The following is a 26,876-nucleotide window of genomic DNA, read 5'->3' on the forward strand; positions in this document are numbered from 1 at the left end:
CGGTATATCGGCAATACCAACGAGTCCATGCTCTCACGTCTCCACACCACGTTTTTAGAAGATCGGAACGTACATTCCATACTACTACAGTTAGCAACCATCCAACGAAACTGGAGATCGGAATCACTCACGTTTAGCGGGTCGTTAAACCGCAGACCCCGGTCCAAAGCACTGATCGCCTCAACCTCCTTCGCCTCCAGATCCCACCCAGTGACATCCAGGTTCTCGGCCATCCGGGTCGAGCTGCTGCTCTTGGGGATGACAGCAACTCCACGCTGCGTCGCCCACCGCAGCAGAACCTGCGCAGGCGTGCGCTTCTTAGCCGCAGCAATGCTCTTCACGGTTTCATGCTCAAACAGAATCGTCGCATCCACCGCATTCTTCACCTCCAGCTCGACAAAGCTAGACGGCCCAAACGAAGAGTACCCAGTCACGGCGATGCCATTGCGCTGCGCATACTCAACCAGACGGCTCTGCACCAGGTAAGGGTGATGCTCGATCTGCAGCGTCGCGGGCACGATGCGCGCATACCGCAACAGATCCATCAGCAGCTGCGCGCTGAAATTGCTCACGCCGATGCTGCGCGCCAGCCCCTTCTCAACGAGCGCCTCCATCGCCGTCCACGTCTCCTGGATGGTCGCCTTGGCCGGCTCGATCGTCTTGCCGTCCGAAGCCATCCACCCGGGCGGGTACCGCTCGGCCGGGTCGACGTACTTCAGCGAGACCGGGAAGTGCACGATGTAGAGATCGAAGTAGTCGACGCCCCAGTCGGCGAGCTGCTTGCGGCAGATGGGCTCGACGTGCTGGCTTTCGTGGAAGGTGTTCCAGAGCTTGGAGACGATGAAGAGCTCGGACCGCTTGACGAGGCCGTCGGCGATAGCGCGCTGCACGCCCTGGCCGCATTCGACTTCGTTGCCGTAGTCTTGATCTTCGTTAATTTTTTTTTTCTTTCTTTTTTCCCCCACCTTGGTTTCTGTGTTAGGAATATTGTGCTTTGAGACTTACCGCACGCGCCGTCAAACAGACGGTAACCCGCCTTGATAGCATTGTAGACCGTGTCGGCACAGGTGTTGTTATCGACTTTCCACAGACCGAAGCCCACGGCGGGCATCTCAAAGCCGCTGTTCAATTTGATCGTAGCCGTCATCTTGTCTGTTGAGTTTTGAGTATTTCTGTGTTGTATGTTCACAAGATTGAAAGTTCACGAGTAAGAAAGAAGAAGAGAAAAATTTGAAAAGAAAAGAAAAGGAAGATAATTAATTCCACCAACTACGTAAATTGCCGGTCGTCCGTATCGCCGGCACTTGCTTGAGGCTAAAGGGAATGCGCCCGCCGGCTGTATGCGACTCCCGGCTAAACGGGTAAATAGACCCATATCGGTTCCATCAACCAGACATCTATGATGTAATTGATCTTTTAGCATCTTTGGTTACGGAATGTACACCGGGGAACTCTACTAGGTCTGGCTGCCGCAGACTCCGGGCAAGGGTCCGTCCTATCGCTCCGTGTTGGATTGAGACTTTTCTGTTCCTTGATTCGTGGAGATGATCTTGCAATTGGGCTTCGTGGAAAAATTTACCGAGTTGGTTGTATAGGTTTATCTATTTCTGTGGGAAGATAGTTTTCATGGGTTGATGTAGAAATTAGCGTTCAAATTAGAGTTTCTAGATGTACTCATTGTTCAATGTTTCAGATATTCTTAGACGTCAATGGTGAACAGTAGCTGAGACGTACAGACTGTTCTATCATCTCTTCAAGTGACTACACTGAAACACAACCAACACAATGCCCAGTGAATATAAAGAATGCCTCATTATGAGGTTGATTGAAGGCTATCGCGGTGAATGCAGACGGTTCCAAAAGAAACCCTTCTGGGGGATTCCTCCTTCAATTCACATCCCTCACCAATCATTCTCCTGTATATATCTACATATATCTACATAATCCTTCAACGATCTAGTCAAGTGTATCTTTTACAGGCTGTATATCTTGCAATATATCAGCATGTCTGCTATATATATCTTGTGATCTAATCAGCCTACTCAGATTGTCACGAAGACGATGCTCTTTGTTACCTATTCGTTCACGGATCTATATCTTTCCTGACATAGAGCCTGGTCACATGCGGATGATCATTGCGTTGCTGCTGCATGGACCTTCATAAATGATGAAGACATGTATATAAACCTTGCGTGAGTATAGACTGCCCCTCCCACCATATGGTCATGTATTAACAAGATTCTCAGCAAAACCAAAGGGCTCTTCCATAGAAGGTTGCCTCCTTTTGGAACTCCACAAACCCCTTGTCTAGGGGTAGAAGACCTATCTAAGGTGTACAACGTGGAGAGAGAGCAACGGTGGGCGTTCCCACAGCATTCCTCCGGTATTCTACGTCCTATCTCTGTCAGAATGTTCACCACCCTTGCTACCGGGTACATGGCACCTCTATTTTGGTGATGTAGGCCAGCAAAATGTGGTATGGGTGAACCCTGAGCATACGTCCAGGGCTACTTAGACTCTCGCCTAGGCTGCCGAAGCCGCGTCGCGGTTGTCTTTTGTTGCTTTTTTTCCCCTTTGCCTTATGAAATTTGATAAAAAATCTGGTCAGTGTATTCCACACCTCTACTTGACATATGTCGGCAATATGGCTATGATATACTAACAGAAAATAGAATGCTTACTTCCAAATTATATGTGGAAGTTATGAAGCGTGTCTAGCCACCGAGGTAGTATATATACAATTTCATTAATCGACCCCCGGAAGGATCGCTCGTAGACATCGACAAGCATCAAGATGCTTTTTACAAACTGCGGGAGCCTTTGCGCCTGCCTGTCTCACTGTGAGCCTGCCTGCCTCTCAGTAGGAAGAAGAAAATAAGGCTACACACTCAATCTGAAGGAAATTACATGTGCCCTACTGGTGGGCTGCTTTCGCTTTCCATTGAAGGAGTAGACGAAGCAGCTATAAATGAAGTATAGAGCTTTGGACGAACAATTTGGGAGACTTCGATTTTTAGCGAGTCAGAGAGATCGCCTGGTCTCCTAGTCCAACTAGTCGTTTTGTTGTCTTGCCTGCGCCTTGGTCCCCCCTACGTCCCCATGAGGTGATTTTTGTTAGTATCCTGCAGAGACATCTGACCAGCGGGGCCTGCGTTCTGAGTCCCGTGACCATTAACGACCTGCAAATCCTTGACGCCGACTTGACCAACATGCTCAGTGTCTGAGTGCGTGAGCAGGCGGCCTCTGTCCATTCCCCCCTCCCCCCCTCCTGGGGTGGGTATATGGCTAGCACCGTTCTTAATTGGGTATATTGTATTGAGAACATCGTTCTAGGGGTTTGAGAGATTACCGTGTTTATGAGAGACGGATATAGAGCAGACTGATGGAAGGGTGGGGAGAGCGTTCAGAGAAGCTATATTGGAGTCTCAAAGTCATGGGGTTGGTTTGCAAAACTTTCGACAATCGTCATAAGCAGGATGATGAATTGGATACGCAATTTCATCCATAGCTGCACTAGCTTTTGTGATATGCAATGCCCTTTCGAAGGTTGACATCTGGCATCTAACTTCAAATTAGGTCTTGCTATAGTTAGCAGTACCAAGGTCACAGAGTTGCTATCTATTTCCAGTATTCCAAGTCTTTCATCAAATCCCAATTCTATGTCGCCATCTCATAGAGACAAACATTCTCACTATGCGAGAGTTGGGCCCTGCGATACGGAAAACAGGCTATTGATAGGAATGACTGAGTAGAGCAATGGGAACAAGTGCCAGATATCAAAATTTCTACCACTCGCCAATTGGTGATTGTGGTCGAATGATCAAGATAAGACAAGCTAACAGATACTAACACGGCACTATTAGTTTCCATATCATTGGAAATTCGTCTTAGAAAAACGGAGTCTCAAAAATTCTTAATATCATAATTTTTTCTATCAAACTAACAAGTGTATCAATTCCTTCTATTGGCCCAGAAGACTGCCATAAGTTTCGCATATATTATCGCCTGCATGGATGAACCGCACCTACAACAGCGATTCGGAGTTGGGTCGGGGCAATCGACAAACAACACCAAACCCATATAAAGTGTTGCAGTGCTGATCTCTGTGGGTCAACTAACCAATAAACAGGGTTACAAATACTTGACAAGCAGCCGAATCCATACGCGTTGCCATTTCTAATGCTGGAAGTTACAGGTCCATTTTCAGGACGATAATGACGGCTTGGGCAACATCGTTCAGACCTCATTGGCGCAGAGTCTAAATTCGACTACTTTATTTCAAGGCTAGTAGTACCTAAAAGCACGTACTACGCCAGGAACTAATTTCTTCGCCCCAATCAGCACAACCGCGATATATGCCCAGAATTGGCCCCTCCCTTCCCCTCCCAACAACTCTTCTCCTCTCTCTTTCCCAAGCCGGACGCTATGGAGACCATACTGGATACCCTCAGTAACCCCCAGGTTGCTAAACCACTCATACTCACTCTGACTATCTACGTACTGTGGACAGTCCTCTTTGCCTCGTCGTCCTTGCCCAATGACCTACCATGGATCGGTCGAGATAATTCGAAGGCGTTCTCCTCGCTGAGGGCAACTATAAAAAGCATTTCCAAGTCCAAAGAATTGCTGACTGAGGGATATCGGAAGGTACTATTTGGTCAAAAGCTAAAGAAAAGACAGATCGTATACTAACGTGGAACAATAGTATAGCAGCAAAGGCAAGAGCTACATCTTCCCCGCATGCGACGGGCCTTCGGAAATTCTCGTCCCAAAATCATCGTTACGATGGCTCCTCGAACAGCCGGACAATGTGCTATCGGCAGCGGAATACCACAGTGAATCCCTGGGTGGCGATTACAATTTCCTCGACAAACACATTCTTGAAAATCCATTTCAAGACCACGTCATTTACCGGTCCCTCACGCGCAATCTCCAGTCCGTAATTCCCGAGGTCTGGGACGAGCTCGCTAGCACCTTCGAGGATATCTGGGGAGCCGATGGTGAAGCTTGGAAAGAAATTCCGCTTATGGACAGCATGATGACCTTTGTGGGTAGGGCCTCCAATCGCATGCTCGTTGGGGCGCCCGTGTGTCAGAACAAAGAGTATCTCGCCAATATGATGAAGTACACAACGGATATCGTCATCAACAGTGCGATCTTGAGGGTGCTTCCCAAATTCCTTCATCCGGTCATAGGACGCCTTCTTTCGCTGCGGAACCAATGGCACTACTCGCGGACAGCGAAATACACGATCCCCATCATCCAAGAGCGGCTACGCCACATGGAGTGCAAGCGCAACGATCCAACTTACGACTGGGAGCAGCCCAGCGACTACCTCACCTGGCATATCAATCTCGCCATAGCGGAGAACAACAGCATCGAGATGGACCCCATCATGATCTCCCGTCGCCTGATGCCCATCAACTTCGCCGCGATCCACACCACGACAATCACCATCACCAACGCCGTCATTGACATCCTCAGTACGAGCGCATCCAAGGGCGTCCTGGAATGCCTGCAAGAAGAGATTGAACATGCGTACGCAGAATGCAACGGCGTCTGGACAAAAGCCTCCCTCGCTACGCTCGTGCGAGCCGACTCCGCCATCCGGGAAAGCATGCGGGTGAGCAACTTCATGACGCGAAACGCGATGAGAAAAGTCATGCCCATTGGGGGTGTCACCAACCCTGTGGAGAAATGGACCGCTCCTCAGGGGGCATATATCGGTATTGACATGCACTCTATTCACCACGATCCGGAAATCTATTCTACTCCGGATGAGTACGATGCGTTTCGGTTCTCCAGGGCGCGCGAAGAAGCATCCGCATCTGCTGGGGACGCATTGGATAAGATGAAGAAGACGGAATCAATGAGCACGACTAGTGGTGACTTCCTGTCATTTTCCCATGGACGACATGCTTGGTAAGTTTCTTCTGTTAATACAGTGCTCGTACTAGCGAAACATTGGCTAATCTCTATAGTCCTGGTCGGTTTTTCGTCGTATATGAGCTCAAAATGCTTCTTGCCTTTATGCTGCTGAATTACGACGTCCAGCCACTTGCCCAGAGGCCGCAAAATAAATGGATTGGAGGAAATGTTGTGCCGCCCTCTGAGCTTAGCATTCGTGTGAAGAGGAAGACGTAGCTTCTTTGGTTGTGATTGAGAAGATTGTAAAATTTGGATTGCTGTTTCTAGTTTCTGTGCAGTATTGATGTTAATGAAGTGATATGTTTATAACTGAGGCCCATGTCCAGGAGTGATGTTCTATGTTGAGTCACGTATGTAGCGTTATAAGTTATGTTACCTATAGCAAGGATATCTATATCTCTATAAGAAACAATATCGCGAGTAAAGATCTACAGTATTCAGCTAATATCTATAACCTCTAGGTAAAGCTATCTAAGCAAAACAATCCAGACACATAATAATACTGAGATGTGGAAACTTCCGTAAAAGCAAGATATCCAGGCCCAAGATATCATACGATACAAGTAGGGAGAGTAAAAAGCATAAGTATCCTGCTTCCTTAGAACAACTAGGAGGCCTCCTAACATACATACACATACCTAGTCAATATACTTAGCGAACCAACTAGGACACTGGCAATTCCAACCAAACCCCTGTGCTAGAACCTCACATCACGATATGTAGATCAATGTTATACTTCACAGCCTGCTACCACAGGAGTGAAGCTCTCTCTAGTAAGACAAGTAGAAGCTAGTTTGGCTTAGCACTGCAAAAGGTCTCACTATCATGTCTAACCAAGTATCGCAGACTTCCTTGCAAGATTGTGTCCGGGCTAAGAATCCTTCAAGGTTCAAGAATCCTTTAAGATCCACAAGCCCATTGGAGTGGAGTCCATAGTGCAGATCAGGTTCCAGCGGCAACATCAGTGGGAGCTTTTGAACGATGACGCTGAATTTGCTTTTGGCGATGAGCCGCGCTTTTAAATGGCTATTCTGTGGAAACCATTGAGCACTCGTTCGAAGAATTTGAAATGCGTCATTGAATCCGTTCGACTAGATAACTAGATTTGTGGATTCTCAATATACATGATCAACGCAAGAAATTGGCTAGTCCCACCATGAAGAAGTTGGAGTTGAACCATATCATGAACCAATGAAGATGAAATTAAATTAAGCAGACACTGCTAAACTGAATCTCCTGCATATACCACGGTCAACACATCAAAAACCTTTATTCACTCCCTCCCAGTCTGGCCATTCTAATTTGGCGCGCACCAAAGCCGCGGGCCACGAATTCGGCGGTGCTTTGTTTGGACGATCAATAGCTTGATTGGCAACCGCATCGCCCAGGACCTTTTCGATCTCTAATCTCGGAAGAGACTTCTCTAAATCATCCTGGAACTTCGCGTCGACTTCATCCCAAGAATGAAAGTCTGTCCGAACGGCCAGTCGAACCAGTCGAGTAAAAGGATGAAGCCGCTCCGCGATCCCCGGAGTCGTGTGTAGGGCAATCGCCTGCCAGACTAGCTGAATTTGTTCCTGGCTGAGGTTGAACTGTTTGAGAAACTTGACACTGGCATCTGCGCCTTCAATCTCAAATCGTTCAGGGCCGTTATAGCGATCTGCGCAGCCGAGGTCGTGGTGGATGCAGGCCACGAAGAGGAGATTATAGAGTGACGTATCGATAGAGAGTTCTGATCTATTCTCTTGCAGCCGTTCTGCAAGCCATTTAGCGTACACCCAAACACGGAGACTGTGGTTGAGGACGGCTGGGGGTAGGGCTGATCGTGCCAGTTCAAATGCCTCTTGACAGACTTTGTCTTGAGGGATCCATTCTGATAAATTTGGGCTCTCACCCTCAGAGACCGAGTGAGATAGGTTGCACATGCTGTTAATGGTATACTGATGGTCTTTCTGATAGGGGTTGTTGGAAAGAAAAGGCGAAGTGATACGCGTCAAGATGGGACAAGATGACTCAAGCTTTCCCACTCTGGGTAGAATTCCATTGAGCCGCCCCCACCAACCCCTCTAGATTGTCCTCTCTATTTATCCTTGCCACTACTGAGGTCCAACTCCGACAAGACTTGAGAGACTTCCACTTTGAGTCAGTAGATGCTTTCTGGTTACTGTACATGCTAACATCGGGCTGGCTTTGCCTCTCAAGTTTAGCAAATTGAAATCCCTGTGCAATTATTCATAGTCATTTATCTCATGATCCAGTCGCGTTGTTCATGATCACGTCGCCCAATACGACACATCAGCCTCCTCGGATCGTTCAAAAGGGGCACTACAGTCTCACGGTCCGTGCCGAACTCCACCTTTCATAAAGCGTACCACCAAATCTCGAGGATGGCTCCGCTCATGCCCCGCGGATATTGCTCTGCCACCGAATTGCCCTTCGACAAAGAACAAGCTGACACCATTATTCGAACCACCCCCTATCACCGTAAAGACTTCTATCTGTCTGTAATCTGGTACTCACATCGGGAACACAATGAGATTCGTCCGTCAATATCAACACCCTTCCAGCGGATCTCAAAGGCTGGACTTGGCTCCCTTGATCGGCTGCCCCTCGAGCTCCTGTTTAGCACCTTGTACCTTCTGGACATGTATTCTTTGTTCAAATTTTGACAGATCAATCTCAGATCAAGGCAGATGGTAGACTCCCTCAAGCAGTATCATAGGGTTGTCTCTCATGGGCTGAGTCTTTTCTGCGCCTTGTTAAGAACACGAATTGCCACTGACATTACTCTACTCGACCTTAACAAGGCATTTTTTACTAAGGAATGCACTCTCTGTGGGCGAATTTGGCGGGTTTATTTCCATACCAGCTTGGACGCGATGCTGTTTCAAATGCCTCCAGGAGTCTCCGGAGACACAAGTGCGGACTCTTGCCTGGGTCCGAAAGCAATTACACATGGCCAAAGCTGAATTGGGTCAACTGAGATCGTTCAAGTCCTTGCCTGGATTATACTCGATGGATGAATCCGTGCAGGATTCCCGCATTACGATCATTTCTGTTCATCAGGCTGCTTTGGCTTCCAGACCGCAATCGCACCCACTTCCGCAAGTCCAACCAGGGAGCTCGGACCGAGATCAGAAGTTCAACTTCATGGGATCATGTGCACTCCCCTATTACGACAAGGAAACTGGCAGCGTTGAGCACGGAGTTTCATGTGCCGGGTGCCAACTTGCCATTGAGAAAGAAATCATCGGCACCAGGGGTACAAAATGGGGGTACGACGCTCGAGACAAAGTATATGTGCAAGACGGCTTTCTGGGCCACTTTCGATGGTGTGAACAGGCACAGTTACTATGGAGGTCGAGTGGCGAAGGTAACACCCAGCCACCCGAGCTACCTGTGTCTGCTCGGACAGGAGGCTACTTTCGAAGAAGAGAATGACGTCCACCTGCTAATGTATTGCAGCCACATCAAGATACTGTGGGGTATATCAGTCAGGTTAAGGCCTATACCAAACGTTGATCAACGGTTTGGTGTAACGGTCATTGAGAGATACTTACTGTGTGCTACAATGGCAATAATCCACGCCAACTCATTAAGCATATTGACTCGACTTTATTCGGCTGATGCGTGCCCGCACACGATCTTGTCAGACAACAACCCGGCCCCCAACAAACCCTTGATCGAGGCAGGTTCCTGAAATACCCAATAATTATTATTGAATAAGGTAAGTATAAAACTTTGTCTAGTTATATCGTATGTTTGTATGTATATTAGTGTAGTATATACCTCGAAGTCACCTGACCCTATCTGCGATAGCGAAACGCCAAGACATCTCCAATCCTCCGCACTCCATCCAAATTCTCCAATCCACCCATTTAAGTCAACAAGACAACATCAACAAGTCAAAGAGAAAACCAAAGAACAAACCAAGAAAGAGAATGACCCGTCTCGCCCCCCAATCAATCCACATCACCACGTCGCCGTCTCCGCGCACGCTCGCCGAAAGCCGTCTCATCCTCGCCGCGCTGCAGCGATTCGGAGAAGTGGTTACTTTTCGCAATTTAAAGGTATCTCTCTCTTTCTTCCCAACTTCTTCTCTCTGTGTAAAATATACAAAGGCACAATCTAATGGAGAGTGAAAAGTACGACACAACAAACACCAACAAGACCACCACGCAAACAGGCACAACCCTCGCCATCTTCGACTCCCCCACCGCCGCACAAACCGCTCTCCAAGCCTCGCCGATCCAAGTCCCCATCATTCATACTTCTTCTCCCGTCTCATCCAATCCCGCGGTCTCCTCCCCACAAGCAAAACCAGAGCAAACAACCCTAACATGCACGCTCCAACCCTCCCGACACAACCACGAGTCCTCGCTGCGTCGGAACCCGTTCCATACGGCCTTTCGCGTGGAGGAGCGCTGCCCGCAGCATGTGGATCTAATGCGCAATACGGGGGTGCCGCTCGCGGCGTTGGCGGATGAGCCGGGGCCGAGGAAGAAGGGGGAGAGTGGGAGGGTGAAGAGGGCTGTTATGGGGGAGGTGGAGAGGTTGGGAGGGGCGAGCCTTCTGGAGCTTTATCGGGAGGGTCTCGACTCTTCTGGGGACGGGTCGGGTCGGGCTGTTGGGGAGTATGGTTCTGCTTCTTCCTAGAGGATGTCTATTCCCTTGGGGTGGGTAGGGTTGGTTGGTGTGTGGTTAGATTGGGTGGTTTTGGTTATTGGTATTGTTGTTGTTGATGCTGTTACGTTTGATACCCTTACTTGTTGATTGTATAGATATGTCATTATATCATTAATGTAGATGCCTACGTGTAAAATGCTTGATTCCAGTCCTGCCTTTTTCTCTCTTTCGGTCCAATTTGCCGGGTTAAACTCGTACATAGGCTAGTAGTCCCAGGTTAGCTCATGTTTGTTCAAGAACCGGATGGGGAAACGTACTCGCGTCAATCTGCTTGATATGCGGTATAGCCAACCGCACCTTGTTCCGGTAGACAGCCGGTCCCCGCATCTGTAACGGGTTTCCTTCGAAGTACACCGTCTCCAGCTTTTCCTTGTCGCGCAGCTCGCGCTCCACTTCGTCGAAGTTCGCCAGCTGGCAGTTCGACGCCCACAGCTCCTCCAGCTGCGTCAGGTGCGACAGTCCCTCTAGTTTGGAGATCTGGTTGTTGGAGATGTCGAGGACGCGCAGCGAGGAGTTGGCGTCCAGGCCGCTGAGGTCGGTGATGGCATTGTGCGAGACGTATAGTTCTTCCAAATTGGGCAGTTTGGAGAGCCCTTGCAAACTGGTGAGCCGGTTCGATTGGATGGAGAGGATGCGGAGGTTTGGTAGAGAGTCCAGGTTCTATTCGATTAGTATTCCTTTGCGCACTAGGCTGGGATAAGGGAAGGGAAGGGAGTACCTTGAGTTCAGTAATCTTATTCTTCCCCAGCCACAGCTCTTCTAGGGACTTAAGCGAGTCGAGGTTTTCGATTTCCTAACCCGTCAGCATAGTCTCTTCTATACCAGGGACGAGCAGCATACTCGAATGCGATTCGCGCCCAGCTCCAAATTCCTCAACTCCGTCAGCCCCTCCAGCCCCTCGATCGTCGAGATCTTGTTTTGCACGAAGTACAGGTCCGTCAGCTTTGTAAGGTGCGACACGTTCTTGATATGCTTGATCTTGTTGAAACTGAGATCGAGACTCTTCAGATCTGTGAATTCGTCGAGGCCTTTGACGTGGCCGATGAGGTTATCGTAGAGGTCGAGTTCGACGAGCGACTGCGCGACGTTGGTGGGGAACGCGATCCGTTGGATTTGATTTTGTCGGAGACAGAGACGCTTGCAAAGTCAGCCCAACTGCACATAGACCAACCAGTGAAGTGGGTGCATGTAAAGAGAGTACAACTCAAAGAGAACAAAGAAAAGAGAGACTAACCTTGACCTTGGAAAACCTCTCCAACCGCAACGCAGCAATGGAGCTAATGCGAAAATGTACCAAATCGATTTCCTGCTCTCATCAGCACAAAGTTTTTCAAACGCCTCATTTTTGAAGCCCTATACAGCCCGCGAGCCAAAACCCAGGAGACCAGTGATCGTACCTCAGTATCAACATCCTCATCCACCAACAAGTCTACCAAAATTTCGCGCGTCAGAACAAACCCTCAAACCCCACTTCCCCTCCATTCAATCCTATTCTAGGAGAAAACAATAACAACCTACCCTCATCAGCCTCTATCTCCTCCACAGGCGGCGCATCCTCATCCGAGTAATCGGGGTCTTCCAGGGCTTCGGGGTTGGTGATGATCGCTTTGGGGCCGTCGCCGACGCGCAGCTTGCCGTCCCATCCTTTGCTGTCTTTCATTTTGTTCTTCTCTTTTCCTTTTTGCGTAGGGCTTGATTTGTCCGTTCGTAACGTCTGTTGCGTAGTTCAACTGGCGGGGTTCGATGTGGTGGTGCGATGCGATGCGATGCGGGGGAAAGCTCCTCGCGGCAGTAGGTGGGCTAGTTAGCTGACGTTGGAGGGGGTCCAGATAGCCATGCTCGGAGTTTGGTCCGGGCGGTGAGTACCATCCAGGCAAATGTACTTATTTTTATAAGACTTTCGAATTTGTGATATTATTCTGTTAAAATATGTTGAAGAGATACTTGATGTTTATAACCCGTTTTCCCTTGACTATATGAGTTTTTCTCAGATGGATTGAGATATTCTCATGTAGCTAGATAGTAGATTCTATACGCAAACGTCATAGCACGCGGAGTATATATATATATGGTTCAAACTGACCAGCTAAACGGGGACAGATGTGTTAAAGGGACTTTTAATCTAATATGTCTTTATTGCAACAGCGTAAATCTTCGAAAGAGACCTAAGATTCCTTTTGATGTATCTGTATAAAATCAACAGGATTCAAACTTGCGACTCTTCCAATCAAGACCCCCAACCTAACCAGTAGACCTCCCGGGTGACTTGCCACTACTGTAGGTCATCGACCCCCGCTTAGATCGTGGGCGGACCCGCGGGGACGCTGCCCCCCGCTCTCGGGGGGCCCTGCATGAGTTTGCGGGGTGTGAGCGACTTAGGGGTGGGTTAGTTGAGTTAGCATGGCTAAATAAGCCTGCGGTGTCGATGACTGCCGCAGCTCTAATATCATCTGATTCTCAAGACTGCTGCCTAACATACTCTTACCTGGAAAATGCCTGTTAGAAGTGCAAGCATGACAAGCTTATTCTGCAATCTACAATAGCGAAAGTATGGGCTAATAATTTACTATGAATAGAACACTTTCCTAGGCACAATACATTGGCAGTTATGATCAGTGCTAAGCAAGTATAAAGAGTAATTTCAGATGTACTAAAGAGTGTAGACAAAGACAGACACGGATAACAAGTCAACAACCAAGGTAAGAACTTTCCAGTCCGTCAGATAACAGAAAAGAATCCTCCTCTTATCTTCCCTGTACTAACAATGCCGACAAGGTTAGGTAGGGCTTTGGCCACCGTAAGCCGATTGTATCTCCCTCACGGAAATAGGTGGTAAGTCCATACCAAAGCCCCCGTATCAGCCACTCTACTCAGCAGCAAGGAGCACAGTGAGATAGGCTATATAGAAAACTTGAAGTCAGAGATACTACTCGCTATCGCAAGACAAGCTTGGGTCATGGAAAAGTGTAAGACAAACCAAACGGCGCAAGAGACACCAATACCACCGCCATTGTCGCAGAAAACACAGTACTCGTCTCTCTCATGGCATTCGTCGCAGTTTTTCCACTTGCAGCCTCGCGCTTCGAGGCCGGTGCTCTCCTGGTCCACGGGGACAGCGAGGACCATGGAAACGGGCAGGACGACTACGGCGAGGATTTTGGAGAATTGCATGGTGGGGATTGGTGTGGAAAGGTTGGATTGTAGAGGTAAGTATTGAGAGGAGGGAGTTGGTTGAAGGTGTGATTTTTAGGAGAAAGACTGTGGGTTTCTGTCTGTTTATATATCTTCATGTCCACTGCCTATATGCCTTAGTACATAGATCATAGAGAATGTGACATGAAGCGCGATGACCGAGTGGTGAGTTACCTGACCAGCTCCGAGGATGCCTTTGATTTGTCGGGGACTTGATCTTGGTCTCTATGCTAAGACACAACAGGTTCGAAACTTGCATTCAAGAAGGCCTTTGCTTATAGGAGGCCTGATCTAGGTCTATACCAGATAAGAAGTAACATGTTTGACATCTGCACTCTGGAGAGGTCCGAAGTGAGAGTCAGAAGGAGGCCTGACCACGGTCTACACGAAGAAGCAACAGGCTCGAATCCTGTACTCCAGATAGACCGTTCATTGGTCGGAGACTTGACCTGGTCTATGTTGTCTATACTGAAAAGTGAGCATGACGTTGGAATAATACTCACTATCTACTGACTCTTACATATACTCGGAGTTACTGCTCAAGGCTCTCGGAGGAGAAAGATGTAGACGTCTCTGATCCTGATGCTTGTGCGGCTTGGCCATTCGTTTTCCCTCTTGAATCATACTTATGTTCGACCGCGGGGTTTTGTTTCCCACGTTTCCCACTGCACCTATTTACCTACTAAGCTGACGTAGAGATAACTAGCCTATCGCTTTTGCTGACCGCAGGTTGAATGGTGATTTATATGGTGCCGCATTTTGCACCATCTCATTCTTGTGTGTTATGAGCAGAACAGTGTGCCAACTTGATATGGAATACTGGGTTTTGGATTCAAGTTGTACTACTATACATGTACATTCGGTGATCGTGCGAATTCTGCCGCGATGGCTACATCCGAGGTGGTTGGTTAGGAGTTACGGGAAGAGGTGGGTGGAGGTCACAGGGGCAAATACTCCCTTGCAGGGAACACTCCTAACAAATCGAGTTGTGCAGATCGAGGAAAGAAAAAACACAATGGGTTTTGGATAGTGATCACAAATACTGAGAAGGAAATCTTGGATTGTAGTTCAAGCCGCTCAGGGTGATTCGGTCCCACTCAGGGGAAATAAAACAAAGGGGGAAGGAAGAAAATAAAAAAGGACAGATGAGAATCAAAAGAGAGTAAATCACGCGTGTATACATGATATCAGAAGAATTTTGGCTAGGGGCCAAGACAGACGCCTGCGGGATGCAAGAAGGGAAAAAAAGAAAGAAAAGGAGAACACAAGAGAAGCAGAACTGGAAGGGGGAATGGCCAGGGATGGGGAATGAACAACAAAATCAAAAGGGAATCGAGGTATCGGCTCGCTGGGAGCGTGGGCAGAAAGAAAAAAGGAAAAAAGAAACATGGCTATCACAGAGGAATGGGAGAAGAAGTAGGACACATACACTCAGACGTCGCTGTCGATCGCACGCTTACCCAACAGGGTGAGGCCGACAGATCCAGTAGTCGAACAAAGGAAAGGGAAGAAATGCCTCTAAGATCCGGGCTGTGCATGTAGGGGAGAAGTATTCAAATCAAAAACGCTGTGTGGAAATGCCAGACATGCTAGAGTTACAGACATTACAATGCAATGTCAAGAACCAGACTAACGTCTTTCACTTGCGAACCGGCAAGGTCTTCGAGGACAGGAATGAGGTCGAGAAGCTCATTATCGTGGGCGTCAGAGAACCAGCTGCTGATGGGTATCGCATGTTGGGGGTGGAATATGTAGGACGTAGGGGAGTTGTCGATGATGATGGTGTCTCGAAGTTCGCGGCCAACTTGGGAGAGATCCTAGGGAAGCAAAGAGTCAACAATCTATGATCAATCGATAATCAGAGTGACACTCGAGCGACGAACCTTGACATAGTTGCCCTGGTGATTGTAGCAACTGTCGCGGAATAACCGGTGGTGGACGACTTGGTGGATATCCAATTGATCCAACAGAGGATCACCGTACTAGAAGATGTTAGCAAGGATCCAAGAGACCCCACTATTGAAGCCAGATACGCACCTTGGAGACAGACGCCGTGAACACGACCACCTCGTACAACTCTCCGACTCGCTTCATAAACTGGTCGACGCCAGGCCGTTTGATCACATAGATGTTGTGGTACTGCCCCTCAATCTCAACGGGGATGGTAAAATCAGCACGTTCGAGGACCTGCTGCCGGTGATTAGTCGGGTATTCGAGACGGTCACGAGATACGGAGCCTACCTTGAAACTACTATGGACTAGGGTTTCATCGAGATCCAGTACTAGACATTTTCGATCCCGCAGGTGAGGAAGCGCGGGAGGCAGCAGAAAGTGAGACCGCTCCTGCACGAGCGCTTGCTTGCCCGGAGGGCCTAGCGGTGGCGGCGGAGGGGGAGGTAGCTCGGTCTGTGTCTGGTCTTCATTGTGCACTGGATAGTTCACTTCATCCTTAGGACCGACCTCTTCATCATCGGGCGTCGCATGCACGCCGACGGGAGTGCTCTCCCCGTTCCGTGGTGGCCCCGGGAAGGCGGCGAGATCCTGAGGCTGTTCTTCAGGCTTCTCGACCGCTGCGGTGCTAGGGGGAGGGGGGACCTCTTCTAACCCGGGCACCACAGTCACGTCCTTTTGATTCGGGGTGGGAGACTGCGTTGATTCCGGCGGGTTCGGCGTGGATGCCGCGCCGTCCAGCTGCGATCCGCGGTCGGGGCCATCGGCAGACGCTTCCTCCACCACCGGAGACGGTGGCTGATCTGGTGTCACGGTTGACTTGGGCTTTTCGTCTCTGAAGTAACTTTGTTCTTTGGACTCGGCCGTGCTGGCGTCGCCCGCGTTGGTCTCAACCTTCTCGGGCGTGGGCTGGGTGTGAGGAACCGATGGCTGTCGCGGCGGCGGCGTCTTCATCTTCGCCGGAATCGCATTGTCCTCCGAATCGACATTGGACGAGCAGCAGCTCAGGAAGGCGAAAATCCGGTAGGATACCTTGCTTTTTCGCTCGGCCGACGCATCGCGCAACTCGGGAGTCGCCGTGGCTTTATTTTCCTCCACGCTGGCCTCCTCCTGGTTCTGCCGCCGGGATCGCATGCTACTTCCCCGGCTTCGATCGCGGTGGCCCTTTAAGATACTCCTCCGCGAGCCACGCAGCGTGTTCTCGGAATCGTCGTGGGTCCCATCCTGCGATTGGTCGGGCGTGGATTGACGATCGGCTCTCAAAGACACCCGCGACGAGATGGGTAACAGTAGATGTCTCCTGGAGTTGCCGGCGCCACTGGAAGTGGACGCACCCTCGGGGTTCTGAGCCGGGTCCGCAGGCGTCTCTAACAACTTTGACGGCGGCGACGCACTCGCGTGGGTATCATTTTCCTGCGGTCCCGATTCAGGAGCTAAAAGAGCAGATGTATTAGCGGGCGTCGGGCGCGAGGATAGGGGGGGTTGATGGTGAAGGGACGAGGAGCTTACTTGATACGGGTGGGCCCGTCGCGACAGGCATGGGCGCTTCTTGGACGGCCGGATGAGGGTTGAATGGTACCGAATCCCGCTCTGAGGTCCCTCGGGGCATGGAGGGTGCAGAGCGAGGTTCACGCGAAGACAAGACGGTCCTCAAAAGGTTGGAATGTAGTGGCACAGAGGGGAAAAGCGCACGAGGTAGGAGACTGCCGGGAATCCACCAAAGAAAAAGAAATAAAAGATGGGGCGGGCTCGAAAGTAGAGCGAGCTCAAGTCGCACCTCCTGGATGAGGAGTTGGGGGGTTGGAAGGGCGGTCGATTGCTCTGGCTTAAGCTGCTAGTCGTGGTAAGTAGGCACTAGGTCCTGTACTAGTCTAGTCCACAGCAGGAGATTCTGGCTCCCGGACCACCGCCTGAATTGAGGCTAGTGCCCAGCACTCCCACTGCCTACTCTCTTGGCCTTTGTGTTCTTTGAAAATAGACCGGTAAGAAGATGCGACGGCTGTGAGTTGAGGAAGAGAGAGAGTGTGTTGGGGGGAAGGAAGGAGTGGTGTTGAGTCGCAATTTGGGGGGGGGGGCTCGAATGTGTACAGGGCAGGATATCGATTAGCCCAGATGGTCACCAGACAACAAGAGGGATAATCAACTGTTTAACAACACATGGAAAACCGAGAGATCAACTGGAGAGAGTTGGAGAAACAGTCACCAGGGGAGGAAAGGAAAAGGGACCGATCAAGAGAAGGGGGGGGGGGGGAGGAGGTGGAAGATAAGGTGGAATGAATCCAGTTCGGGAATAAAAGATCGTGGTTGTTCGGCGTAAAAAGAGCAACGCCGCAAATCCAGACTTGGGGAAAGACTCAGGACTGTCAAGAGTCAAAAGAGACTGGGGGGCGATTTGGCTCGAGGGGGGACGGTCACGTGGCGGTTCCTGGGGTGGTGAAATTCCGTTTGGTACTGTGGTAATTTTCGTTCCAGTGGGTATTCCTGGTCTGGTGGGTATTGCCAGTCAGCGGGCAGAGCGAGATGAGAAGGAAAGTAATAGGATCTCATCAGGTGTTGAGTGGTATTGTATTATTGCGTGGATGATATTCTCCCCTCTTTAGACTTCTTCCAATGTCAAAAAAGGAAGAGGGGAAAGGAAAGAAGGGCAAAAGGAGGAAGGCCCGGTATGGAGTGGTTACTAATGGTTATTCCTCCTCAACTAGCCCTGTGAAATGGTTGCGAAACACAAGGGAGGAAGTAGAAATCTTGGAGGGAGAAGGAAGAATGAAAGATGATCTATATCCAATCCTCCCTTTCAATATCATTCCCCTTGGTGTTATTCTACAAAGGAGCATACTTTGGTGTCTTGAGTCATGTAGATGTCTACAACTAACTATGTTATGTACCACTGTCTTGTTGTATTGACACTAAGATATGAAAGGGAAATACATACCCAGGTTACAAGTCTAGACTTGGACCCAGGGCTGCAAGACAGAGTCAAGTGGGTCAGGCGCTTGGAGTCCCACGGAGTTTTTCCCTGGTATTTTGGTTTACCAGGAGAGACCAGGACGTATATTTTGGTGGAGAGACAATGAACAACACCAATACGAAGAGTTCATCTGTAATAATCAAAAAGGAAGAAGAACATGTCTATGTTTATCTATCGGAACAGTCTCTACCAGGTCGTATGTATCAATGTTACCAGGTGATACCAAACACAGGGGCACAGAGTAGCCTGCTGATGTAAATTACGAATAGTGTCCGGGTTGATAACTTGATGCAACATCGAAGATTAATGCAAACAAGCTTGGCGTGAGACTCTTCCCAGTGGTTTATTTTGATCGATTTATCTTATTGATTTCTTCTAATATTGGGTGGGATGGATGGCTGCACTACCCTCCCTCAACTTCAGGATCGGTTTCCCTTTCTTTGCCTGACTATATAGTCTGCAATCTTTCGTTCCTCTGGTCCAACTGATAAGACAAGGTATATCATCAGGATGATCATCCGCCCTCCATCTTCTCCCCCCCCCCTTCCACCCGTGACGATATCTGGAGTTTACTATAATTACTTCAGGTGACGGGTGATCCGCCATTACCAGGCCTGTCAAGATTACAGCTATTGAGGCGATCATTGCTATTTTCAGCACAACGGGATCTGATTCTAACCATCTGGCTCAAGATCCTAGTATTAAGGTATCCTAGCTCCTCACAATATTCCGCCATCTTGACCTCCTATTTGTCCAGACCTTCTCGACTCAATCACCCATCACCGTGATTCCCCAGTCTAAATACGACCAAGCCGTGTGCCCTATGGGTCCGCGCCTGCTGCGGATGGGGTTTATCGCTGTTTTGCCCCTTCTCATTGGAGGGAGATGGGAAACCGCCCCGTCTGCCCTTTTTTTTGGTGACCCACTTTTTCCGTCGCTATTGATTTGCCTGCCCCCATACCACTCTCCACCATCATCCGGTATTCCTCAGACAGGCGATCTGATTTGGGCTCCAGCTTCTGTCGTGAGGGAAAATCAGTTCATATCTCACAAAGCGGAACCGCGAAGGACTTCGGGGGCCCGTGCAGAGCTCTCAAGCAAAGAAGGCGCTCGTTTGATGAGATTCCCGTCGACCGATGATGGAAGAGATCATGGCCGACCCGCCCAGGCGCACTAGTTGCCCACCACCCCGTATCAATTATCCTGTATCACGCTGTGCGTCCTCGGGAATGTCACGCCAAACAAGCTCCCGTTGCTGTGACGGGATCCTCCGTCCTTCCCTCCAGCGTGACTGTGGTTCAGACATTGCTAGAGTTCGACACCAGAGCATTCCAATGCCTTCAATAATGTGGGGGAACAGTCAATCGGTGACAGGGAAACCAAATGCTTGAAATGCGTAACCGCTGCTCCGGTGCGCAGAGTCAGATACTGATTTTCATTGCATTGCAAGGTCAGGGCCGGTAAAACCCCCCTTTCGTTGCCGCTTGCCAGCTGCATCGCTTAGACTCTCATCTCCTACCCTGTCGAGAAGTTTGCCCTTCGGCGGGAGATGGGCCGCATAAGGGCGGGGCCTCGTGCTGTGACCCTAGTGCCACCCGTGGAACCCGAGATCAGACCGTGGACAGGAACGAACTCACCCTCTACGGGTAAGCGATTGTCTTTCTTGGCTTGTGTTTGTAATCGATAGATCCTGTCATTTCATGGTGCATAGATTTACACCGGTCTTGCATACCCTCATAGGATCGGTTGGTATCGTACTGGTTGTAACCATATTGTACGAGGAATCAGCCATTACGCGACGACCCCAGATGACACCTGATTTGACAATGATATCCCCGGAGTAGTACCGGGGATGGCAGGAAATCATACTCCAAGGAGGGCTTAGGATGATCTCACAAGGACAAATATTTTCATAGGGCCCACGAATGGTTGTTCTTCCCGGGCCTCTATTCAAGACACTAAGGCAATAACCTGGGGGTCGGCCCTCCTGACTCCTCCACTGTTGGACCGTTCTGGCAACCGGGCGCTTACCGGGGAACCACAACCAATGGTCTTGTCAGCCTCGGCCTCGCGACATCTTTCCCCAGAGCAGCCTGTGTACTATCACACTTGGCTCTGTGAGTTTCATTTTCGTCTGTACCTAGTTACTGTTGAGCATCGCTCGAAGTATGGCGTATACAATGTAGTAGAATAGATAAGTCCGTTGTGCTGCACTCGTATACTGGTACTATTTGTTTGTTCGACTGACGGATCTTACCCAAGAAAATGAATGATGACATCAGCACCGCTTGTATACAGGCCAAATATGCCCGAACCCCATAGAAGTCCAACCCCCGGAGCTTATATTATATACCTTACGGAAATATCTGCATCATCTCTACCATTTTAGTGTGAAAAGGCCACAGTCATCCCAATGTAGCCGATCGCTGAATGACCTCTGTGGTTAGTCATCCGGCTATACACGTGAGCTGGTCCCTCCGCATTATGAACGCCGAGGTTCACATGCGATGCCGTCACCCAGACCCTGGACTGTCCGATCGACAACTTCCTCACCCGGGAGATGCTTGACTCTGTCTGTCGCCAACTCACCCAGCTTGACTTCTGAATACTATCCTTGCAACGCGTTTCGTCTCACCTGTGACCCCTCGATTCCCCTCCCCCTCCTTCAGTATATCCTGTGTATCCTTTCGGAGGCCTCCCTCATGGCCGACACCCTGCTCTAGGGGGTTGGTGGCTCTTTGAGCACTCAGTCTGAGGCGGAGGCCTTACCTACGACAGAAGGGTATATCAAAAATTATCTCTATCGGTCCTCGAAATGGCCGCCCAGTCAACACTCCGCTCGCGTGAGGACCCTCTCGCGACCCTCTTCTCCCACTACGCCAAACTGCTTCGCTCCCGGTTCGACCGCTCCTCCAAGATAACCAAGCTCCTCGCAACAGTCGCCCTGTTCCTGTCCATCGTTTCGTCGAGCTATGGCGGTTACAGCTGGCTGCGATCGAGGTCCCAGGAGCGCGCCCAAGGGAGACGCTTACTCCGCCGAAATTCTGGGATCCGAGGGAAGGATGGGACGCGGACGATCTATGTCCCTTATCGGGACTCGACTTCCAAAATCAAGATATCCCCAACAAAACTGACCACTTTCGATGCCCACCGGAGACTGTTCTTGAATCCTCCCCGGTCGGCCCGCACGAGTGAGGGCGAGTCCGCGAGTCAGATTCCGCCTCCGACCACCAAGCCGGGTCTGAATCTGGCCTTCCTGCACCAGTTCCTTAGTTTGGGGAGCATCATGGTGCCTCGCTGGAGCAGCAAAGAAACGGGACTGTTGATGGGACACGGCGTTTTCTTGCTCCTCCGGACATACCTGTCGCTGCTTATTGCGCGGCTGGACGGTGAGATTGTCAGGGACCTGGTGGCAGGCAATGGTCGATCCTTCTCATGGGGCGTGGTCAAGTGGTGTGGTATCGGGACGCTTGCATCCTATACCAACGCGATGATCAAGTTCCTTAAACACAAGGTGTCTATCGCCTTCCGAACCCGCCTCACGCGGTATATCCACGATCTCTATCTGACCAAGGATGATAATTACTACCAGTTGATGAACTTGGATGGGGGCATCGGTCAAGGCCCTGATCAGTTCATCACCCAGGACCTCACCCTCTTCTGCTCCGCCGCCGCGTCTCTCTACTCGTCTATGGGCAAGCCTCTGGTGGATCTCTTTGTCTTTAACTATCAACTGTATCGCTCTCTGGGTCCGTTGGCCCTGACGGGAATGCTCTCGGCGTACTTCAGCACCGCTGTCGTCTTGCGGAAGCTGTCGCCGCCGTTTGGGAAACTGAAAGCGGTCGAAGGAAAGAAGGAGGGTGACTTCCGAGGGCTACACTCGCGGCTGCTCGCTAATGCGGAGGAGATCTCCTTTTACGGCGGGGCCGACATCGAGCGCGTTTTCCTCATGAGAAGCTTCAAGGATCTTCAATTGTGGATGGAGAGGATCTACAGTCTCAAGATCCGATACAACATGATCGAGGATATGATTCTGAAATACGCCTGGTCTGCCTTTGGCTATCTGGTCAGCTCTCTGCCGGTCTTCCTGCCCGCCTGGGGTGGCATGGGTGGTGCACTGGAGATGATCGATGCGCCCCAGGAGATTGGCCGGGAGCGCGGGCGCATGAAAGAGTTCATTACTAATAAGCGCCTGATGCTGTCCCTGGCAGATGCAGGCGGCCGGATGATGTACAGTATCAAAGACATTTCGGAACTGGCTGGTTACACCTCCCGAGTCTATACTCTCATCTCAACACTCCACCGTGTGCATGCCGACGCATATTACCCGCCGCGGGATTCCCACGCCGAGCTGTACTCCTTGGCTGATGTGCAAGGTACCATTCACAACGGCTTCGACGGTGTGCGTCTGGAGCAAGTTCCCATCGTTGCCCCGTCGCTTTACCCTATGGGTGGAGACGAGCTCCTCGAGTCGTTGTCATTCGTCGTGCACTCCGGAGACCACCTCCTGATCTCGGGATCGAACGGCGTCGGCAAGTCGGCGATTTCCCGGATCGTCGCGGGACTCTGGCCCGTCTACCGCGGACTCGTGAGCCGCCCGCGCGGCTTTGGCCTGGACGGGATCATGTTCCTTCCCCAGCGCCCCTACCTCAGCGTGGGAACCCTCCGCGACCAGGTCATCTACCCACACACGGAGATCGACATGCGCGAAGCCGGGTTCACAGACGCGAACCTGCAAAAGGTCCTGGACGACGCCCACCTAGGTTATCTCCCCTCGCGCGAGGGCGGGTGGGATGCCCGCAAAGAATGGAAGGACGTCTTCAGCGGCGGCGAGAAGCAACGCATGGCCATGGCGCGGTTATTCTACCACGAGCCGCGTTACGCCTTCCTCGACGAGGGCACCTCGGCGGTCTCGTCTGACGTCGAAGGCCTTCTGTACCAATGCGCCAAAGACCGAGGCATCACCGTGATCACCATCTCCACCCGCGCCTCCCTCAAGAAGTACCACACCTACAACCTGAGCCTGGGCCTCGGCGCCGCCGGAGACCAGTGGGAGTTCCAGCAGATCGGCACCGCCAAGGAGAAGCTGGGTGTAGAGCGGGAACTGCAGGAGCTGCGCCAGCGTTTGGATAAGGTGGACGAGTGGAAGCAGCGCCGCGAGGAGATTGAGACCGAGCTCAACAAGGTGTGGGCTGCGGATGGTGAAATTGCGCCGCCGCCGTACGTGGAGAAGTCCGAGGACGACAGCCAGGCTGTGGTGGCTGAGTTGCAGCCCGAGACCGACTGATTGGATACTGTTGCTCGGGGAATACCCTATTTATTTAGCTAGACATCTTAGCCATTTGATTTATTCTTTGTGTATAAACTCTTTCTCGCCTTGGTGCCCATCATTTGCAGTATGTGCCAGTGATCACATGACCCTCGTCCAGTGAGAAGAGCGCCAAGACCGCCGGACGGATGATCTTGATCTACTTTCTCCATCATCCATCTTGCATTCTGGATTTCCAGATGAGACGGTCTCTTTTTCCACTGTATTCGTTCTCATTTTCTCTTTCTCATCCCTACCGTCCAATTATGCCAGCTCTTCACTGTCGCTAGGACAAAGAAGGCCGCTTCTCTAAACCCTCACTTTAAACAGCATTCGCTGCGATTGTCAACATGTCCACCTCCCCGGGGTCGGGCGACGATGAGAACTTCATGGTCATCCCCATTGATCAAACGTTTAGCGACGGGGACCAGAACACCTGGCCCAAGGGGCCGGGTTTTGGACTTCCAGATGATCACACTTATCGGGAGAAGCTGGCTTCGTTATGGTTGCAGAAGACGGGAGCCGCAGAGCCAGGTACGTATACTAGCTGTTTTATATGGATGATCCAAACGACCTTGTTTGACAGCATAATTTTTGCTGGTTTCTACTGTATTGTAGATTGCATGCTTGATCCCTCGTAGCCAGCTTCTACCATCAATTGCTCTGATTTACATCTTGCGGTTTTGTCTCATATTCCACTGGTCCATATTGACTTGTCCAGGAATGAAATATGTCCTCGACACACTCCCAGAAGGATATGCTCTGATAGATCGCCCACGCGGAACTAATCCCGACATCCGTGATCGGTTTCTCTACGGCCACCCGTATGGCTCGTACTTTTATTCCACTATTCAGTTCTTTCCGCATTTCTATTACCTCATGACGGGCGGGGCTGGTCCCTGCGAATGTCTTCTGTGTGAGAAAATGGCAAAGCGTGATCAAAGTGAGTTCAACCTTTAATTCCATTGTTCAACAAATCTAAACCGTTGTATAGGGGGCGGGAAACCTCGTGGTCGTCCGACGGGAAGACCGATGGGGAGGCCGATGGGTACACCGACTCCAAAATCGACCGAGTCTCCAAAACCGGTCGGGAGACCCCCTGGGAGACCTGCTGGTAGTCGGAAGTCCGCTGGTAGGCCTCCTGGTAGACCGGTAGGTAGACCACCCGGCAGACCACCGGGGCGACCGATGACCTCCGGAGAGCCTGGTATTGTCGACAAGGAAGGGACGCCAGACGTGTTCAAGATGGCCGTTGCAGAGCTCAGAAAGCGTGGGAGCTTAAGCACGGCGATCAAGGAGGCTAGCAGTATGGATTGGAGAGCAGAGCGGCCCCGACTGGATGAGTACCTTGAAAAACTGGACATGCAGCCCGCATACCTCCCTCGAGTTGGAGAGCTTGCTCTCTGGACTACTGGGTTTGAGGGCGAACTGGCGTGGAACCCGACAACGAAGAGCATCCAGATCTACTCTCCTACCGATGGTCAGTACCACGGAACGCCCGAGTGGCGGGCTGGCGTCGTCGGCCAGGTCCCCGAGGAAGAGGTCATGCTTCAAGACCTGGTAGAGACAGCTCCTAAATCCTCAGGCATCAATTACTCTGGGTTTCGCGTGGAGACCTTCCCTGACCCGCTCAGCATGGACAAGAGCTATTCCCTCCACTACCGATACGTCCCTCTCAAATGCATCAAGCCGTTCAACGCCTACGAGATCTTCTTACAAGGCATCCCCCGAACCCAGCTCCACCCGTCGATCGAATACGCCATGACCATCATGTCCTCCTTCAGCCTCCTCGACAAGTACCACTTCCAAGGAACCTGGCCTGACGCCTCCATCTCCTGCCGCGGGATCTTCATCGGCGCAGAGCTCCTAGCCATCGGCGACGCCGTGCGCCTGCACACCCCATCGGTAGATATAATGGTCATCGACACCATCAACCTCCACCTAACCAACTGCATCGAAGACCCCACCTCCCCCCAACTCGCAGAGGAATACAAAGTGCGCATCTCCGGCAAAGTCTACGCCAAACACGCCTCCAAATCCCGCCACGACATCCACCCCCAGCCTCTAAACCCAGACCAAGTCGCCGACGTCTTCCAAACCCTCGGCATGACGGACCACGGCAGCTGGTACCGCGTACACGAAGGCAAAACCATAACCGTCTCCCAGGACATGATCATCGGGCGATGCTACGAGCCCGACGCACTGCAGCTCCTCTTCGGCACGCTGGACTGCACGCTCGACGTCGCAGGCGTGCTTAAGGCGCGCGCCTACTCCCGCCAGGTAGATCACCGCATTGCGGAGGGTAAGACGTGGTTCTGGGGCGACTTCCGCACGCAGACGCTCGCAATAGACTCGCTGAACGGCGAGGACGTGGGCCATTACAGCGAGACACGCGACGTTAAGATGTGGCGGGCTAATCTGAAGATCATCGACGGCGATGCGAACCCGGTCGATATGCGCATGGCGAAGATCCCGGGTGATCCTGGACGGCCGTCGAAGCCGAAGTCGAGCTTTGCGGAGGTGGGGAAGTTGAGTAAGTTGGTTAGTACGGGGTTGGGGGGCACGGACGTGAGTAATACTGTCAGTGAGGCGGAGGAGGGGTCTGGGCAGGGGATGTATGGGGAGGATGAGGGGGAGGGCGAGGGGGAGGAGGGGGAAGAGGAGATGAACGAAGAGGACCAGGAGGAGTTTGTGGCGCGTTTGGATCAGCTTCGGGGTGGGACTGAGGAGAGTGAAGGGGGGGATTGGGTGCCGGAGTCGAAGCGGCCGAAACATGTTTGACATGACCTTTACTGGTGTAGCATGTAATCAGTGCATAAGTACATAACTGACACGATATCTGAT

General features: G+C 50.9%; 12 protein-coding genes across 12 annotated transcripts; 7 read left to right on the forward strand and 5 right to left on the reverse strand.

The window, feature by feature from the left end:
- Positions 1 to 7: 7 nt before the first annotated feature.
- BDW47DRAFT_52497 (aldo/keto reductase) lies at positions 8 to 1,224 on the reverse strand. The gene is made up of 3 exons (XM_024819231.1): positions 1,006 to 1,224; positions 132 to 922; positions 8 to 81 (listed from the first exon to the last, which is right to left on the reverse strand). The coding sequence occupies exons 1-3, from the start codon at positions 1,145 to 1,147 to the stop codon at positions 55 to 57; spliced, it is 960 nt and encodes a 319-aa protein (XP_024670273.1). The 5' UTR covers positions 1,148 to 1,224; the 3' UTR covers positions 8 to 54.
- Positions 1,225 to 4,184: 2,960 nt separating this feature from the next.
- On the forward strand, positions 4,185 to 6,248 carry BDW47DRAFT_52509 (cytochrome P450). The gene is made up of 4 exons (XM_024819232.1): positions 4,185 to 4,283; positions 4,342 to 4,647; positions 4,706 to 5,922; positions 5,982 to 6,248. Exons 2-4 carry the CDS (start codon positions 4,426 to 4,428, stop codon positions 6,142 to 6,144), a joined length of 1,602 nt encoding a protein of 533 aa, XP_024670274.1. The 5' UTR covers positions 4,185 to 4,283; positions 4,342 to 4,425; the 3' UTR covers positions 6,145 to 6,248.
- Positions 6,249 to 6,976: 728 nt separating this feature from the next.
- Positions 6,977 to 7,917, reverse strand: BDW47DRAFT_109051 (uncharacterized protein). Its single transcript, XM_024813371.1, has one exon. It carries the CDS (start codon positions 7,851 to 7,853, stop codon positions 7,188 to 7,190), a length of 666 nt encoding a protein of 221 aa, XP_024670275.1. The 5' UTR covers positions 7,854 to 7,917; the 3' UTR covers positions 6,977 to 7,187.
- Positions 7,918 to 8,740: 823 nt separating this feature from the next.
- On the forward strand, positions 8,741 to 9,463 carry BDW47DRAFT_52522 (uncharacterized protein). The gene is made up of 2 exons (XM_024819233.1): positions 8,741 to 9,301; positions 9,394 to 9,463. Exons 1-2 carry the CDS (start codon positions 8,884 to 8,886, stop codon positions 9,429 to 9,431), a joined length of 456 nt encoding a protein of 151 aa, XP_024670276.1. The 5' UTR covers positions 8,741 to 8,883; the 3' UTR covers positions 9,432 to 9,463.
- A 406-nt stretch (positions 9,464 to 9,869) lies between these two features.
- Positions 9,870 to 10,584, forward strand: BDW47DRAFT_127423 (uncharacterized protein; the record flags this gene model as incomplete). The annotated part of the gene is made up of 2 exons (XM_024816714.1): positions 9,870 to 9,998; positions 10,075 to 10,584. The coding sequence occupies 2 exons, from the start codon at positions 9,870 to 9,872 to the stop codon at positions 10,582 to 10,584; spliced, it is 639 nt and encodes a 212-aa protein (XP_024670277.1).
- A 148-nt stretch (positions 10,585 to 10,732) lies between these two features.
- On the reverse strand, positions 10,733 to 12,404 carry BDW47DRAFT_109056 (putative protein phosphatase PP1 regulatory subunit Sds22). Its single transcript, XM_024813372.1, has 7 exons — positions 12,133 to 12,404; positions 12,012 to 12,043; positions 11,849 to 11,920; positions 11,455 to 11,751; positions 11,333 to 11,407; positions 10,872 to 11,274; positions 10,733 to 10,817 (listed from the first exon to the last, which is right to left on the reverse strand). The coding sequence occupies exons 1-7, from the start codon at positions 12,272 to 12,274 to the stop codon at positions 10,801 to 10,803; spliced, it is 1,038 nt and encodes a 345-aa protein (XP_024670278.1). The 5' UTR covers positions 12,275 to 12,404; the 3' UTR covers positions 10,733 to 10,800.
- A 506-nt stretch (positions 12,405 to 12,910) lies between these two features.
- Positions 12,911 to 13,785, reverse strand: BDW47DRAFT_127425 (uncharacterized protein; the record flags this gene model as incomplete). Its single annotated transcript, XM_024816715.1, has 3 exons — positions 12,911 to 12,988; positions 13,100 to 13,110; positions 13,617 to 13,785. 3 exons carry the CDS (start codon positions 13,783 to 13,785, stop codon positions 12,911 to 12,913), a joined length of 258 nt encoding a protein of 85 aa, XP_024670279.1.
- Positions 13,786 to 15,344: 1,559 nt separating this feature from the next.
- Positions 15,345 to 17,647, reverse strand: psrA (putative general stress response phosphoprotein phosphatase Psr1/2). Its single transcript, XM_024819234.1, has 5 exons — positions 17,266 to 17,647; positions 16,048 to 17,189; positions 15,844 to 15,993; positions 15,690 to 15,788; positions 15,345 to 15,623 (listed from the first exon to the last, which is right to left on the reverse strand). The coding sequence occupies exons 1-5, from the start codon at positions 17,363 to 17,365 to the stop codon at positions 15,411 to 15,413; spliced, it is 1,704 nt and encodes a 567-aa protein (XP_024670280.1). The 5' UTR covers positions 17,366 to 17,647; the 3' UTR covers positions 15,345 to 15,410.
- Positions 17,648 to 19,131: 1,484 nt separating this feature from the next.
- BDW47DRAFT_109058 (uncharacterized protein) lies at positions 19,132 to 20,278 on the forward strand. Its single transcript, XM_024813373.1, has 2 exons — positions 19,132 to 19,221; positions 19,417 to 20,278. The coding sequence occupies exon 2, from the start codon at positions 19,548 to 19,550 to the stop codon at positions 19,899 to 19,901; it is 354 nt and encodes a 117-aa protein (XP_024670281.1). The 5' UTR covers positions 19,132 to 19,221; positions 19,417 to 19,547; the 3' UTR covers positions 19,902 to 20,278.
- Positions 20,279 to 21,122: 844 nt separating this feature from the next.
- On the forward strand, positions 21,123 to 24,038 carry pxa1 (putative peroxisomal ABC transporter (PXA1)). Its single transcript, XM_024813374.1, has one exon. The coding sequence runs from the start codon at positions 21,540 to 21,542 to the stop codon at positions 24,009 to 24,011; it is 2,472 nt and encodes an 823-aa protein (XP_024670282.1). The 5' UTR covers positions 21,123 to 21,539; the 3' UTR covers positions 24,012 to 24,038.
- A 344-nt stretch (positions 24,039 to 24,382) lies between these two features.
- BDW47DRAFT_127428 (uncharacterized protein) lies at positions 24,383 to 25,150 on the forward strand (the record flags this gene model as incomplete). Its single annotated transcript, XM_024816716.1, has 3 exons — positions 24,383 to 24,566; positions 24,754 to 24,856; positions 25,027 to 25,150. 3 exons carry the CDS (start codon positions 24,383 to 24,385, stop codon positions 25,148 to 25,150), a joined length of 411 nt encoding a protein of 136 aa, XP_024670283.1.
- A 70-nt stretch (positions 25,151 to 25,220) lies between these two features.
- Positions 25,221 to 26,813, forward strand: BDW47DRAFT_127429 (transcription-silencing protein Clr2-domain-containing protein; the record flags this gene model as incomplete). The annotated part of the gene is made up of 1 exon (XM_024816717.1): positions 25,221 to 26,813. The coding sequence occupies one exon, from the start codon at positions 25,221 to 25,223 to the stop codon at positions 26,811 to 26,813; it is 1,593 nt and encodes a 530-aa protein (XP_024670284.1).
- Positions 26,814 to 26,876: the final 63 nt, after the last annotated feature.

Source organism: Aspergillus candidus (genome assembly GCF_002847045.1).
Source record: "Aspergillus candidus strain CBS 102.13 unplaced genomic scaffold BDW47scaffold_37, whole genome shotgun sequence".
NCBI classification, from domain to species: domain Eukaryota; kingdom Fungi; phylum Ascomycota; class Eurotiomycetes; order Eurotiales; family Aspergillaceae; genus Aspergillus; species Aspergillus candidus.

Coding starts and splice junctions, on each gene's coding strand:
- BDW47DRAFT_109051 (XM_024813371.1), bottom strand. CDS start 7,853: ATGTGCAACCTATCTCACTCGGTCTCTGAGGGTGAGAGCCCAAATTTA.
- psrA (XM_024819234.1), bottom strand. CDS start 17,365: ATGCCCCGAGGGACCTCAGAGCGGGATTCGGTACCATTCAACCCTCAT. Junction 15,994..16,047: donor TAGTCCATAGTAGTTTCAAG/GTAGGCTCCGTA, acceptor CACCGGCAGCAG/GTCCTCGAACGTGCTGATTT. Junction 15,624..15,689: donor ACCAGGGCAACTATGTCAAG/GTTCGTCGCTCG, acceptor TTGCTTCCCTAG/GATCTCTCCCAAGTTGGCCG.
- BDW47DRAFT_109056 (XM_024813372.1), bottom strand. CDS start 12,274: ATGAAAGACAGCAAAGGATGGGACGGCAAGCTGCGCGTCGGCGACGGC. Junction 12,044..12,132: donor GGAGATAGAGGCTGATGAGG/GTAGGTTGTTAT, acceptor AAATTTTGGTAG/ACTTGTTGGTGGATGAGGAT. Junction 11,752..11,848: donor AGAGGTTTTCCAAGGTCAAG/GTTAGTCTCTCT, acceptor TGACTTTGCAAG/CGTCTCTGTCTCCGACAAAA.
- BDW47DRAFT_52522 (XM_024819233.1), top strand. CDS start 8,884: ATGGCCAAAGCTGAATTGGGTCAACTGAGATCGTTCAAGTCCTTGCCT. Junction 9,302..9,393: donor ATGGAGGTCGAGTGGCGAAG/GTAACACCCAGC, acceptor AATGTATTGCAG/CCACATCAAGATACTGTGGG.
- BDW47DRAFT_52509 (XM_024819232.1), top strand. CDS start 4,426: ATGGAGACCATACTGGATACCCTCAGTAACCCCCAGGTTGCTAAACCA. Junction 4,648..4,705: donor TGACTGAGGGATATCGGAAG/GTACTATTTGGT, acceptor GTGGAACAATAG/TATAGCAGCAAAGGCAAGAG. Junction 5,923..5,981: donor TCCCATGGACGACATGCTTG/GTAAGTTTCTTC, acceptor TAATCTCTATAG/TCCTGGTCGGTTTTTCGTCG.
- pxa1 (XM_024813374.1), top strand. CDS start 21,540: ATGGCCGCCCAGTCAACACTCCGCTCGCGTGAGGACCCTCTCGCGACC.
- BDW47DRAFT_109058 (XM_024813373.1), top strand. CDS start 19,548: ATGGGTCCGCGCCTGCTGCGGATGGGGTTTATCGCTGTTTTGCCCCTT.
- BDW47DRAFT_52497 (XM_024819231.1), bottom strand. CDS start 1,147: ATGACGGCTACGATCAAATTGAACAGCGGCTTTGAGATGCCCGCCGTG. Junction 923..1,005: donor TCTGTTTGACGGCGCGTGCG/GTAAGTCTCAAA, acceptor ACGAAGATCAAG/ACTACGGCAACGAAGTCGAA. Junction 82..131: donor GGTTTAACGACCCGCTAAAC/GTGAGTGATTCC, acceptor TAACTGTAGTAG/TATGGAATGTACGTTCCGAT.